The following is a 15,513-nucleotide window of genomic DNA, read 5'->3' as shown; positions in this document are numbered from 1 at the left end:
TAAAACTTTATGATCTAATAGACATCACATGAGTACCAAAAAGAAATTATTCCTTATCCAGAATATTTTTTTTGGTAAAAACAGCAAATATATTACTAATAACTAAGTAGCATTGCAACAAGTAGCGCTCCTAAGAGCGTAGATGTTCCCAAAGCGAGCTAAAAAAATTACAAACCTCAGTCGAGGCTTTTCTAACAAAAACAGTCTAGCTTTTATCCCTTTCTAGTAGTAACTGAAGGGTAGTAGGGGATGAGGTGGCTAGATAGCTAACATAATCAAAACATGCTCGCTTCTTTCCTTCCTTACCTAGATTATCTGCTACTGCATTAATCTCCCTGAAGCTGTGCCTGATTACCGGTTTGATTCCCTCTCTTTTTAGCAAGAACGATTATCTTCTTCAACAAAGATTGTTCGCTATCAATCACATGATCTTACTGAAAAGATTCCTCTATCAAGGATAATTCACTGTCATTTGGCAAGAAATCAGTGAACTAATTGACTTCTTCAGAGGTTAAAATTAAAAATAAAAAGAACACTTCGCTCCTACTTAAAATGCTTCCACCACCAAAAGATATAAAACACATGCCTAAAACACAATGCTTATCAACGTAGGATTAGAAAGTCGTTAATAACTACACATAATTAGTCAAATGGACCACCCTACCTAGTACAATGTTGATATAAATAAACCAAAGATACATTAGTTCATCACCCAGCACCTATTCTATTGCTGGAAACCAAAAGGGAAACAAAAGGCACATATTCATATTCTATCTTCTGAGGAGTCAGGTCTAAGCTCTTGGGTTCTCATATCTTTTGAACTGGTCATAATTGAAAAATATTAGTTCAGTGAAATCTCCAGTGAATTAATGCTTGATGATCTCATTCTACTAATAAAGTGTATACTATAAAAGAATGTGTTTAGAGCGATATTAAGAAAGAAATAGGAGGATTTTCACAATAAAGATGATCCATCAGAATCCAGTAAAAAGAAAACTGGAGTCAAATTTCAACAAGTTTCTGCATTGTTTTTAATCCCTGAGCTTCATGCGAAACAAACAAGAAAAAAAGGGGAGAAATGGACAGGCTTTCCCTGACTAAGCAGACAAAGAAATATACAAAGGCGAAAAGAAAAAGGTAATATCCATGACTATAATATTCCATCCCTGCACAAACCAACTTTTTTAGTTTTATCCCCAAGAATAAAGCGGAAAATAGAATCAATACTGAAAATTCCTCAACACTACCTTCATTAAGTTGGCCACATTGACTTGCCTCATAGAACTGGCTTCCCCAGCAGCCAACGGCAAAGAAGTGAATCTAAAAGAAAATTTTCTCATGTTTACTCTACGGGGTTGTTATTGTTGTATTCTTCATTCTTCTTTGGATCATAAGATGGCTAAAATCACTTATTTATTAAAAAATGAAAAACATAGAAAAAATCGGAATGTACAGATAAACTACAATCTACCTGATATCGCATATAAGGAGATCAAACTTTGTTCTTTCTCAAAACAATGATTGCAACTCGTCTCTCAGCCAAATCTTTGGAAGATCCGAGGTACAAAACATACTTCTATTGCAGTTACCAGACTCGATTTTCAGCGTCTTCAGCCATGTACTCCCTTTATCCATTTCACATCCATATTCTTCAACAAATGCACTATGCTCAAAAAGATTGAACTAAATTAATATGTAGTAACAGATGGAATTCATCCTTCATTTCACCAATACCTCATTGTCTAAGCAATAAGGGCACATTCATCTTGAAGTCTCTTTTCAGTTATTTTCTAATTTCTGCTGGTACTAAACATCAATTTATGAATCAACAAATATACCAGGATCAAATACGATAAACGAACTCTTGCATAAAATTTAAAGTCTCACATTCCAAATATCAAAATTGAACTATCAATGCATGACCACAATGGGTAAACAATGAATGCCGTCATTTTCCACGCAGTATACCAATAAATAAGCTACTGCATCTTCTTTCTACTTCTCTATCCTATCAAAGAGAACAAAAAAAGTTTATAAAATGACAGCCTCTAAAAGTGTCACGATTTTCACCATCTTTTATTTTGTCTCTTACCTCTGACCTTGCGGAAGACCAGAAGGATGCATGTGGAATTTGGAGGGTGCACGGATAGATGTTCTCCATGTAGACAAAGCAGATGAATTACAGAAACCAAATAAAAGCCAAGAAAACCTGATCAATAAACAGCAGAGATTAAATAAACAAAGGTGAACAAGAAACTGAACAGGGTAGAAATTGTAGAAACTTAAAGAAAGACACAACTAGCAGGGAAACCGAGGCAAAGAAGATTTTGGAGAAAAAAGAGGAAAATAAGGTATTTGGTGAGGTGGCTGTTTGTTGCAGCGTAAAAGGACACGTAAGTCCTTATATAAAGAGCTACATAAGCTGTTCAAACGGAAACGAAAGGTATTAAGAGTAGAGATATTTGGTTTTTTGGGGGGTCATATTGAGAACATTTTTAGACTATCAGAGCAAAAAAGTACAACAGCTTTGAATTAAATTCCAAGAAAAAGACATGTTGAAACTGATCTTGGCACTTGGCTTCATCTTTCTATGTGTGTGTGTATATATATATATATATATCAAACTAGAGGGATGATGCCCATGCTATGCAGGGGCCCAACAAGTTAGAATTTTTTTTTTCAATTGTGGTGGTGATAGTAAACACAGTGCTCCGTATTGAAATCAAAATGGATAATTATAATCAAAAAAGGTTTCTATACAACATGGTTATAACATGAATCTTTTTCTTTTACAATATATGCAAAAAAGACACAAAGAACGGCGCCCTTCCAGAGCCTCAGTTACTGCATCTTTTTCAGCTAGCTTTCTCATTGTTGCAAGGCTGTCCAATTATTGATCTTTGATCTGAAACCTTCAAAGATAGAGAAGGAATAGCTAATTATATGTTGCAGCTTGCATGATACCAAGAGTTAACTGCACTATGGCGCTGAGAGACTAAACAAACCAAGTTCACTGGCTTTTACCTTCTTGTATGTGTCAAAATACTGATATATGATGGCGACCGCCAAGAAATTCCAGCCCCTGAACCAATTGCTCCCATCAGATCACCCAACACAGTCGGGATGCCACACACTCTCCAAAGGCTGCAGCTGTCCATATCTTAGAGGTTTAACTCTTTGTACATGTTTAATTTCTGATACCCAGGCATCACCATTCCTGGAAATCATAGAAAAGGGTACACACCAGGAAAAGCATGGGAGACAAGTTCTTGTACAGTTTATCAACTACAATACTTGTGCAGGTTGTGGTTCCATATCAAGATAGTAAAATCAGAAAATTCAGGCAACAAAACAAGTCAAACCCAAAATTCTTTTTTTTAACTTACCAATTTTTTTTTTTTTTTTTTTTTTGCTGTTGGATAAGTAAAAATCAAACCCAGCTTTCTGCAGTTCTATGCATAAACAGTCCACCTATATCTTTTCATCGACACAAACATGTTCAAACATGGAAGTTAAGTAGTTCTTTTCAAAGTCGACTTGCATCTATATCCGCTCAAGTTGTGACACATGTTTTTCTTAAATAAATTGAACACCTGATAATAGTACACAGGGACTCAGATATAACAGCAACAGAATTTCTTTAATCTTTCTTTTGACAGGTGAAATGGTGTGCAGGGTGAGAGAGACTTTAGCTCTCAACCTCAGGATCATCTTTATATTAACAAAAACATGTCTATATAAAGCCATGAAACCGAATGAAGATCATACCTTTAACTGCTTAGCTACAACATAGGCTGATGATCCTGAAACCTTGATCCAAGTATTCAAGAACAAAGCACAAGCTGACAGCAGTGAGTATAATATAGCATTGGAAGTATGTGCTATTGTATCAGCCAGGCTGCGGTAAGGAAGAGAAAGTGTAAGCAAGCATTTGAGGAAGATATTGACGTTGCTGGAGGTCAATAACGAGAATTGCACGAACATAACGCAACCATAATATAGTGGAACAGAGACACTGGTTACCTTCATGGTGCAGCAATATTATAGGCAATACCACCAACAGGTATAGATTGACCAGAATGATTCATGTTGGTCTGATGCTTGGCACCCCAATCCCTGTTGTAATTTACTCGTGCAATTTTCCTGATAATCCTTGCATGAAGCTCAGCATTTCCATAATAGACAACTTACGCAGTGCAATAGAGCTCCAATAAATATCACTCATCTATGAGGATCGAATCACCTGCACAAAATAAAAATGAGGAGATGCAAAATGTACACAGGGAAAAGAATCTTCAAAGCTGATGCATCAAGGATCAAATACAAAACGTGCACGAGAAATTCAGACCAAATAACTAACAAGCACATAGAAATCCAATAATAAACTACCGGAAATGTAAGGTGTTGAAAATACCTCAGCGTTTTCCCAAGTTATTGTTATGCCTAAGGTGCACCTTTTTGGCCTTTATGATACCATGATGTAATGCTGAGATTGTATGGCTATCTGGTTGTATTCCCTTACTCCACATATAATTCACAAGGTCTTTAGCCATCTCAACATGCCCTTGCTTACAATAGCCACATATCAGAGCTGTGTATGTAACATTATCAGGTTCTAAACCTCTATCAATCATTTCAGTGAAAAGGCGAATAGCATCATCAATGTTATCTGATTTACAATGACTGTCAATCAAAACAGTGTAGCAAATAACATCAGCTGTTAATTCCATCTCCTTCATTTCACTCCAAAAAGCTGGAGGAACTATATTTTCCCCGATTTCTCCGCCATTCCTCCTTGTATATGATGACAATCGATCTCTTTTTAAATTCTTAGAGTGACCATCAAGCATAACTGTGTAAGTGATCACATCAGGAGAAATGCCCCTTTCCTTCATATCATCAAAAAGATTAACGGCTTCCTGCAAGCGATTCACCTTGCAATAACCATTTAACATCATAGTATAAATAACCACGTCAGGCGTTAATCCTCTCCAAACCATATTATCGAACACCCACCTGGCCCTTTTCATATCTCCAGCACTAGATAAACAAGCAATTAGTTTACTGTACATTATTTTACAAGTGTCATCACCTAAAGTCAATACTATCTCGAACAACTTTACCGCTTTCCCATATTCACCTTCCAAACAGAGGCTACTCAAAAGCTTCAAACGAGAGTTCCTTCTAATTAAAATGCCTTGTTTTGATAGCCTAACAAAAAGTTCATAGGCATCTTTCGTGTTGCCTGATTCACAATACCCATTCACCATGGCAGCATAATTTTCTATAGATTTAAACTCCAAACTACTAAAAAATGCTTCAGCCTGCTCTTTGTAACCTCCGATACATAAGCCCTCAATAATCACATTATGTGTGACAGTTGTTGGCGTCAACCCTCGTCCCTTCATATGGTCCAAAAGGTGAAGTGCCTCTTTAACAAGGCCATTTCTAGAAAATCCACCAGCAAGCACATTATATGTAATAACGTCAGGTTTTAATCCTTTTTCTTTCATTTCTTCAAATAAATCCAACGCATCTAATATTTTTCCATGGAGACAATACCCATTTATTAAAGTAGTGTAATGCACAATGTCAAGTGTCATCCTCTTACCCTTCATCTCATCAAGCAACTCCACCGCCTCTTCAAACCTACCGAGTTGGCACAGGGCATCAATTACGACATTATAAGCCACCTCATCAAGAAAAATGCCCTGCTTCATAAAACTACTGAACTGATCAACAACATAACATGCCTTACCATTTTTGCACAAGCACTGAAGAATTGAGCTGACAATCACACAATTACTTTTGATACCCCTTGCTTCCATCTTGTCATGGAAATCCAGAGCTTTAGTAATATTCCCGGTATCGCAGTAACCATGAATTATAGCCCCATAAGAAAAGGCATCAGGGATCAGTTCTTGCTCCTCCATGTCAAGCAGAACAATTTCTGCTTCTTGCAACTTTTTCTCATTAACAAACCCGCGAATTACAGCAGTATAAGCATAGACATTAAGGGGTATATTCGCCCCTTTCCATGCCCGCAATACATCATAAGCCAAGTCTGATCGACCATACGAGCAAAGCCCTTCAATATAAGTAGAATAAGTAAACTCATTAGGAGTATCACCAGCTTTCTCCATCTCCTCAAACACACCAACCGCTTCTTCCAAATTACCTTTTCTACATAACGCTTTGATCACGATCCCATATGTATACACATTGGGTTTCACCGCAATCCTCCTCAACTGTTTATAAACCGCCACGGCCATATCTACTTTCCCGCACTCAACAAGACGATTCATGAGATAATTACACGACAACACGCTCAGCCCAAAACCACACCTTTTCGTCTTGAACAACACATCAATAGCTTCATCAAACATCCTTAAACTCACGTAAGCCTTAACCAACCCATCCAAAGCCTGAACCAACGAATTAGGGCCCTCAGCATTTAACCCCTCCACTAGTTCCGCAAACAAATCAGAAACCTCAAACCCCAAATCTTTTTTTCCACAATTTATAACCTCCACGAATAAAGAATCCAATTTCATATCCATACCCCAATAACAAAATGTCCTAACCATAGCCATATAAGTATGTACATCATGTTTAAATCCACTTTCTTTTAATTGACGAAAAAATAATAAAGCATTTTCAGGCTCTTCCTTTAAACTGTTGAGCATTTCAGTGACCCAATAAGAATTTACCTCAACAATATTATTGGTACTATTTTTCATTTGGGTATTTCCATTTTGTTCATCAGAACTAGAATCCGAAAAATATGGGCTTAATTGAGCTACTGAAGAAACTGATTTAAGTCGAATAAATTGATAGCTGTTCTTGAATAGGTATCTATAAGAAGCTGACCTTATTGTTGAAACCCACATGGAAAACTTTTCAAACACGCATTTGATTTGATTGTAGGAAGTTTCCTTCGACTGTTGTGTTCGTTCAAGTGACAGTGTAGCAAAAGTGAGTTATGCTACTCTTAAACCCTAAACCCCAAATTATATACGAATAGCTCAAAAATGGTTGGACGAGTTACAAAAGATATTTTACTGTCGGAAAAAAATAAGCCGCTCCAGCCTCCAGAATATGCTTCTCCCGTAACTTTTCAACTAATTATATTATTGGAGTAAGTAATATTCAATATTCCTATTTGTTTAGTGTTTTTTGGTGTTAAAAGTTCAAAATACAATAATATTTAGCTTGATTTATACATTAACTGCAAAAAATAACGTCAGTTAAAATATAATCAAATCGGCAATATGTAATTTTTTCACACGTGAAATATGTTTGTATAAATCTTTTGTAAATATATTATATTATTTTCATAATTTATATTTTTTGGAGTTATCCCTAATTAAAAATTATAAATACTTGCCGGAAGTGAGTGAGAAAATAATTCAACATATATTTTAAGTTTGACAAACATTTAAACTAACCAAAATGTGCTTTGAAGCTTGTTTGACAGTTTTTAAGTCAATCCAAACACTCCCATAGTCATTTATAATTTGATTTAAAAAATGATATTGCAATGATCTATTGTGTTTAATTTTCATATATCTTACGTGTAAACTAAGAATATTTTAAGAGATTAGACATAAAACTTTAAAAATATAATGGATTGTAATATGAATCGATGCGAACTGAACAACGGCACTACTATTATTAACTAGACTTACGCAAATGAATGTGTGAATTTTCTGACAAATAAAGTGATACGATCGTGAATAACCCGACTAGCACAAAGTTAATAGCTAGGAGAACAAAATATCCCAATCGTATTTCTTGTTTCCTTAAAAAATAAAAGATGTTTTGTATTTCAAAAATAACTAATTAAGTGCATCTTGTTTCATTTTTATGACATGTTTCTAGTTTTAAAAAAAATAATACTTGCAAAATATGAGTTTTCGTTTCCTTTCCTTATTTTTATTATTTCTCTTTCCTTATTTATAGTTTTTCCTATCTTGATTAAAATAAATTTTTTAATAATAGACTTATTCTTAGGTAGAGTTTTTACATAGTGTGAGTTCACAAATATTATGGTGAGGTTAAGCAAAATATTTGTTCGACTCGAGCTTTAAAAGTATCTTCAAGTTGGATTGGTAATTTTTTCTTCTTTAATCTTTGCTTTTTCTTGGGGTCGTTTTTGGGTATGTTGGCTTCACATACTAATGGCTTATCTGGGATCGAGATATTTTATGTTCTTCAATTTATATATTATTATTTTATCTCATTAGCCCCATTGATCAATTTATTTTCAATCAGTCTGCTTGTGTGGAACTAGTAGCGCATCATTTGGCGTCAAAGCAATCCCCAATAACACCTATTAGAGTAATCTCAAATCATATCACAAAGGATAAAATGACAAAAATACGTGTTTAATCTGAGATTATAACTTAAGAAAATAAAATTTATTGTCCTATCAAATCTAGGACCCGTTTGTCCATCAGAAAATTTTCTTTCTTTTTGCAAAAAAATTTCAAACAATTGGTTATACATTGAAATGATTTTCTGAAGATGAGTTTGGAAATTTGAAAATGTGGCTTTTACCATATTTTCATGTAAAAATTCATTTTTCTTCATAAACTTATAATAAATTTTCAAGGAAAATGTATATTCAAACACAATTTTGAATTTCAACTTTTTTCAACTTAACTCCAATTTGTTTTTTAAAAATTATATTTTTTTCTTATCCAAACGCCTACTAAGTCAATAAAAAAAACTCATTAGTTTTTCAATTTAATAATAAAAAATAAAAACACTACTTTAGCCCGGGAAGCAGTAGCCTAAACTCGAGATGAATAAATTGTGAAGGCGACGAGTGAATGTCCAAAGCTCTCTTCTCGTCGGAATCGGTCTCTGACTACGCAACAGACTTCATTCATTCCACAGAAACCCTAGGTGAATACTAAACAGTTGCCTCAATTTCTCTGGCTGACTTAAATACAGTTGCCTCATTTCTGGTAAATTCAACTTAATTTCTGCTTCCTTTTTTTTTAATGTATATTTCCTTTTTTTTGTTGCTGTAGCTATGTTTCGTTATGGTAATGGAAGGGAGGGTTTTTGAACGAGTGAGAAGCCAAAAAATATAATTTTGTATGTTTTACTAAATTTGTTTTATTCTGATTCCATGATTTGAAAACATTTTATAAACAAACAAATTTCGGAAAAAGGAGAGAAAAGAGAGAAGCAACCATGGATGTAGCTTAGCAATTGGCAATGGAGTAATCGAGGTGGCCTGAACACCACACTGGCGGAGCCACCTTATAGGAACGCGGAAAACATACACTGTGTAGGTAGGTAAAAAAATAAATTATATGTATATATATTATGTATTGACTTCCCTTAATTTCCTAGTATGTTTACTTTTATATATTTTGACACCCCTTAACCAAAATTCTGGCTCCGTCACTGGAACACCACTATTATTCGAAAGAAAATTAAAAAGTGGAAGAAAGAAAATAAACATTGGAGAACCATAAGGTCTCAAGTTCAAATCCTAGCAGATGCAAAAAGAACAATAGGTGAATTTCTTCCCATCTACCTAAGGTCATAAGCTTTAGTGGCAGAGTTTTCCGGTACCTGTGCTGGTGGGAAGTAATAGATAGCAATAATCAAGGAGCCGTAAACTGGTCCGGACACCACCTGCCATTAAAAAAAAGAAGAAAAAAAAAACAGAGGAATGGTTGAAGGAAGGAGGGAAGAGAAATACCCTTCGTTTTAGACTCTAATGAGTGAAAATTAGGGTTCTAACTGTGACTATTTCACTGTCTCCGGATGTGTGAGTCTCATTTCTTAATTTGTTCTGCTCTATCTTTGATGCGATGCTTAAGTTTTTTCTTGCACAATTTTATCTTGTATCAGGATTGCAATGGACACTATTAAACATGAGAAAGTAAGGAGATTTGAGGAGTTTGTTGATCGCCGTCTGAAACCAGATCTTGTTCATGCAATTGCTGAACGGTTGTAACAAATATCTCATTCTAGTTTCCTCGGTTTTCCTGAAATCATTTTCTGTGTCATATATCTCTAATTACTTCCTTTCACACCATTTACTGCATTTCTATTTGATCCCTATCCTTGAATGACAAAGAAGTTTTTCGGCTGAACATTTCACTTTTCATATTTACAGAAAAGGATCTTTGATGACCTATATTTAAAGTATATTCTAGTAGATTCCTATTATGGTGGTTTCCTTAAACTTATTTAGCTTGCTCCTCCATCAATCATAGTATTAATTATGGCTGCTTTTGTAAAAACTTATTTTCCAAATTAATGGTCAAATTGTGCAGTAGAACGAGGAAAAACTAGGTGTTATTCTAGTCATGGTTAAATTTTGTTCATCAATTTGAGGCTTAATCCCGCAATGTTGTGTTAAAAAGTTTTAGCATCTTAATGTATGAAGGCAATGTGTTGGAATAAACTCTGCAATTAGCAAACTGATCAGTAGACAAATTACCCCTTATGGGGAACAGTGATGTCCAAACTGTTGCATAGAAAGTAATGGAATGGTTTATATCCAAAATACTAAAGTTACCTGCATATGATAAAAGATCTATACATATTTAAGTTTAATTATCATAACCAGGAGCTTGAAGCCCTTGAGTCGTCATCATACGAATCTGGCTAGTTCTTGCTGGCAGATGTAGGAAAAACATGTTACTTGAGGAAATATCCAGGGAATCTTATTTTCTTTCATGCAAATAATCTTACGATGGCATAACTTGGTTTATTTTGTTTCCTTTAACTTGTTGGCTGCAGGGACAAGGTCTTTGAACAGCAAAAGATTTTGTATCCTTCCCTTGTTATTATACTCGTATTATATTGTTATATAACACAGTTATGGAAATTTAGTTGGATCATTATTTCAGTCGTTTGGACTTTTTGATGTATTTACTTGCAGCTATATGGGTTAAATTGTTTAATTGTTTATCTGAACTTTGACGTTGGAATGAGGTCTGTTCAGTTTTCTTGACTACCTTCTTTTAGCTCAGATTTAAGAAGCAATATAGAGAATTTGGAGAAAAACAGTGTAACTAATATGAGGACGCTGGTTAATCTTGGCTCTGAAGTATACATGCAAGCTGATGTGTAAGTCTTTGTTAGCTTTATTTTAATGTTGGAAGCAATTTTCTGAGAAAAATAAATCAAAAGCAAGTGATGTCTGCTATCATTTGAACATGCTCGACAGGCCAGATACAACGCGCATATTTGTCGACGTCGGACTTGGATTTCATGTAGAGTTCACTTGGTCGGAAGCTCTAAAGTATATATCAGCAAGGGAGGAGAGATTAGCCAGGTACTTCTAACTTGTGATTCCACCGTTAGTGTTTTATTTAAGTTTGAGGGCATAAATTCAGTTACTGTTTCTTTCAAAATCTAGATAATTGTGTAAAGTATAACTTGGTCACATGATAAATCCGTCTCCTGTTCTTAAGATTTGGAGAAGAACTGATGATGATAAAATACAAGAATTCAATGAATTGGTCATCTTAATAATAGATCAAACCCCTCATGGAGTTTCTCCTTATGATGTATAGTGAGGATCTCTTTTTACTGATAAGAAATAGGTTGGATCTCTTTCCTAAAACCAATTACTGGCAAGTGAGTCACTTGAATAAATGGAGATGGGGAAGTTTGCAGAATTCTGAGATTTGTACAGTACAGTTAAAGCTGCATTTCATGAATAACCAGCTTTAAAGTTTACTGACAGCATAATTCAACTAATAGCACATATCGAGGATAAAATAAAAGAAGTTCGCTTGAGATGGTTCGGCCATGTCCTGCGTTGCAAGCCCCTAGTCCTATCAGTTGAGTAGCCCAAGCTCCTTAAGAGCACCGATTCATAGGTGTGAAATAATGTTGAGTGAAGGTGTTAAAATGGGACGAGATAAACCTAAAATCACAAGGAAGTTGTCTCGGACGACTTACTGTCTCTTGAAATGCATGCAGACTTAGTGAAAGATAGGACACAATGAAGAAAAAAATCTATATAGGCGATGCCAGTTAGTTGGGAGATATTCATGTTAGTATGTTTATTTTAGATCCTATGCTTCCTAGGTCTCCTTTAGCCTTGTCAGAGATCTATATGCTAGTAGAAATATAGAGAACTTTTGGTACTTTTTATTTTGGCTGAATACATATGCGGCCCCTTAAACTTGTCAGAAAATTCCACAGACACTTTAACTTAAGGTGTAACCTATTGAACACTTGAGCTAAGCTAAAAATATGTCAATTGAACACCTTTTTCAACTCAGCCAAAACATCAGAACGCGTGAGATTCACAGCAGTTGGCATGGCAAAGTGACAAATAAAAAGAAGACACATCAGCAACTAGTAAAAATTAAAGTCCGACCACTGGGGTTGGTCTCCTACTCCGGCAAGAGCACAAAATGCACAAAAAACTGTCTTTGCGTTAATAAATTCAATTGAAATCACGATTGGCGGCGAAATCAAAACAACTGGAAATTGGCGCCTGCCCTAAAACAAGTATACAGAAATCACTATCCTCGGCCGAGGGTCTACCGGAAATAGCCTCTCTATCTTCATAAGGTAGGGGTAAGGTCAGCGTACACGCTTCCCTTCTCAGACCACACTTGTGGGATTACACTGGGTTTGTTGTTGTTGTTGTTGTTGTTGTTGTTACTATCCTCCCTTCAGCTTTGACAGACGCCCTTTTATGAATAATCAAAATAACACATATTGCACCAAAACCACATACGAGGACGGCGTATTTGAGCTAGAAGAAAGAATGCCAACAGTGGGTTGACTTTGAGTTAAAGTTTGACGTTCCGTTTCAGTTTTGTCCGCGACTGGCGTTACAACGAAGGAGACGGTTTCTTCCACCATTTCTCTGGCTGTGACGACCGTTACTTGCATCTTCTCTCCATGTTCCCTTCGTGCTATTTTTTGTTTCAGTCTTCTCTGGTTTTTTCTCTCTTTTGTGTCCGTATTTAAGGTTCTATAATTCATGAAGTGGGGATCTTCATGACTTTCAACGTAGAGAGGTTTCTAGGTGAGAGTCATAGGGAAGATAAATTTTGAGATACTGCAAGTTACAAGATACGTGGGCTGAAAATGAATTGTACAGAGAATTTTGAAGGAAAATTCAACATTCAATTTTTTCTCTTTTTCTTCTTTAGAATTTGAAATCATCCATAATTCACTTATGCACTTGTTATGGTTTGGTGGCTAGATTTTTATAGATTTTCCAAGTGATTTAGCGGTTGGAAAAACGGGTTATATTACCGGAAAAAATGGCTTTCGTTGGTGTTGGATTATCCGGCCAAAGAATGAATTAGGGGGGCAGAAAGAATGTAGGGAGAGGAAAGCCTAGTACATCTCTGGATAAAAAAGTGATTTCAGGAAAATATGAAGCATACTCACTCTCTCAAAGGAGGTGAAAAACACTCACTGTGCCATAACTGCACATTATGTTCAATTGACACATTTTTAGATTAGTTCAAGTGTTCAATAGGTCACACCTTTAGTTAAAGTGTCTAAGTGAAATTTTCTGCCAAGTTTAAGGGGCTGCATATGTATTAAGCCTTTTATTTTTATTTTGTATAATATTGGCTTGAGATGAGTTTAAATTGAGAATCATGATCCGTGAAAATTCATATAGCCAATTCCTACTTGTTTGAGGCTGAGGTGTAGTTATTGTTTGTATCATTCAACTAACTGGCTGCAATTCATTTTGTTCAATCTATGTTTTTGTTTTCAAACTCGTCTAAGCTTTAACCAGACTGCTATGGATGAAAAAGATAAGGAGTTATGTGTTTGAGCTTTTCACACTCAAGGAAGAGAATAACCTTCTCTGGCATGTTTTATGACTTCATTTTCCCATGTTCAAGCGGAAATACTCTGGCGAGCATTATTTTAAGTCATGTTTCTTGCCTTACACTGAATGTTGATTTTTTTGCAATTAAATGTGCAGGCAAATAGAGGAATATACACGTCTAATTGCATCAATTAAGGCCCAGATCAAGATGGTATGTGGGTTAATTTTTCTCCTTTCCTTCTTCCTCATAAACATGTGCTTCGGAGCTCTCAAGGACGCACATAATATCAAGTTGTGAGAGATAAACCGGAGCGTTCTTTTATCTTCCTGATGAAATTACACTAACTGATGCATATTTTGTGAAAAAACTTGAATGCAGGTTCATGAAGGGATACGTGAGCTGCTCCAGCTTCCGGCAGAACCAGCTTACTAAGGTGTACATGTTGTATATTGGTAAAGGAGAGGGGATTTACAGAGACGAGGACCACCAAAAAGTGAAAAATGAAGACTAAGCTAATTCTCTATCCATCAAAATGGTGGATGTGCAAATGTTCTATAAAGGACTTCTCTATCTGTTCCTTTAAAAAAGATCATCTGTGGAAGAGGAGGGGTGGTTGATTAAAATTTCCATCAGTTTTTTTAGAAGTTTTGGATACTGCATTAGGTATCAGAACGACTGCATTAGTTTTCTTGTGCTTATTACTGACTGACCGATGGCTCGTAAACAGTGGAATTGGAACCATACAACCTATTTGACTAATATATTTGAGGTCAATGCTAAAGCCTAACTGTGTGTCTCTATGAAGGTTGTATATTGTTGAGATACAATAACATGGACATTTTAAATTTGCTTTTTTTCCTAATAAATTAGAGCAAAAAGTTGTCTTCCATGGAAAATTGTCAACAAGGCAGGATCAGTAATTTTTCTTCCTACATGTGAAAGTTCCTTCCTTCGGTACTCTATTTAATTGTTCTCATAGTTACTTGTTTAAACACTTTGTAATAAAAAATTCCCCCCAAAAAGGAACTCCGGTATAAATCCTATATTTATCGAAGTGCCTTTAATAAAAAGGTTAATAGAAGTAATACCAAAACTATGTTACAATCGAACTGTTATAGCACGAGATTAACTCTCGCGGGAAAAAGATCCCACAAAGAAAACAAATTGTATAGCATGAAACAACATAAAAACTAAAGGCAGGAAAAATATGCGACTCAAAAAATTATATAGTACGAAATAAGATAGAAATTCAAGTGTTAAAAGACCCTTTTATTCCAACCTAAACACTCCAATGTTCTTTTGCAAGTCTGGGAATGTTCACTACTTTGGTTATGTACAACTACAGGGTAGGGTGTTCAAAACCGAACCAAAATCGTTAACCGTTAACCGAAGACTTATTGGCTTATTGGTATCGGATTAACCAGTTAGGAAATTTTATATTTACACTCCCCATATGTATATAAAGAATTATTGAAACCCTAAATGGCTAAATCTCTAATTTGTATTTTCTAATTCTCAATTGTCTGCAGCCACCAGAGATAAAGAAGTCGTCAGTTTTGTCTCTCTCTTGAACTGAGAAGCCGAAAAATCGAAATCTCAATGATTAATACATGTATGTCTGTATGAGTAGTCTTGATGGTATTAGAATTTTGGTTTAAACGTGTATGACAATATGAGTAGTCTTAAAGACTCTTCAATTAAAAAATACTATTTGGTCAGATCT

At 35.3% G+C, this 15,513-nt stretch overlaps 2 protein-coding genes across 8 annotated transcripts; one reads left to right on the top strand and one right to left on the bottom strand.

The window, feature by feature from the left end:
- Positions 1 to 29: 29 nt before the first annotated feature.
- LOC104115349 (pentatricopeptide repeat-containing protein At2g26790, mitochondrial) lies at positions 30 to 7,086 on the bottom strand. Of its 4 annotated transcripts, none has more exons than XM_009625957.4 (5): positions 4,415 to 7,086; positions 4,024 to 4,243; positions 3,769 to 3,898; positions 3,025 to 3,217; positions 30 to 2,209 (listed from the first exon to the last, which is right to left on the bottom strand). In XM_009625957.4, exon 1 carries the CDS (start codon positions 6,888 to 6,890, stop codon positions 4,416 to 4,418), a length of 2,475 nt encoding a protein of 824 aa, XP_009624252.1. In that variant the 5' UTR covers positions 6,891 to 7,086; the 3' UTR covers positions 30 to 2,209; positions 3,025 to 3,217; positions 3,769 to 3,898; positions 4,024 to 4,243; position 4,415. The 4 variants fall into 4 exon arrangements, with proteins under 4 accessions (XP_009624252.1, XP_018632889.1, XP_009624251.1 ...); XM_018777373.3 differs by lacking the exon at positions 30 to 2,209 and adding an exon at positions 2,717 to 2,912; XM_009625956.4 differs by lacking the exon at positions 30 to 2,209 and adding an exon at positions 2,717 to 2,905.
- Positions 7,087 to 8,761: 1,675 nt separating this feature from the next.
- Positions 8,762 to 14,640, top strand: LOC104115347 (uncharacterized). Of its 4 annotated transcripts, XM_018777371.2 has the most exons (8): positions 8,782 to 8,910; positions 9,039 to 9,105; positions 9,874 to 9,972; positions 10,771 to 10,800; positions 10,999 to 11,100; positions 11,201 to 11,308; positions 13,946 to 14,000; positions 14,169 to 14,640. In XM_018777371.2, the coding sequence occupies exons 3-8, from the start codon at positions 9,881 to 9,883 to the stop codon at positions 14,220 to 14,222; spliced, it is 441 nt and encodes a 146-aa protein (XP_018632887.1). In that variant the 5' UTR covers positions 8,782 to 8,910; positions 9,039 to 9,105; positions 9,874 to 9,880; the 3' UTR covers positions 14,223 to 14,640. The 4 variants fall into 4 exon arrangements, with proteins under 4 accessions (XP_009624245.1, XP_018632887.1, XP_009624243.1 ...); XM_009625950.4 differs by lacking the exon at positions 9,039 to 9,105 and having other exon boundaries at positions 8,762 to 8,910; XM_009625948.4 differs by lacking the exon at positions 9,039 to 9,105 and having other exon boundaries at positions 8,798 to 8,972.
- Positions 14,641 to 15,513: the final 873 nt, after the last annotated feature.

Source organism: Nicotiana tomentosiformis, chromosome 10 (assembly GCF_000390325.3).
Source record: "Nicotiana tomentosiformis chromosome 10, ASM39032v3, whole genome shotgun sequence".
Lineage (NCBI taxonomy): Eukaryota > Viridiplantae > Streptophyta > Magnoliopsida > Solanales > Solanaceae > Nicotiana > Nicotiana tomentosiformis.
The sequence above is the reverse complement of the archived record's forward strand: the minus strand, read 5'-3'. Positions and strand labels throughout refer to the sequence as shown.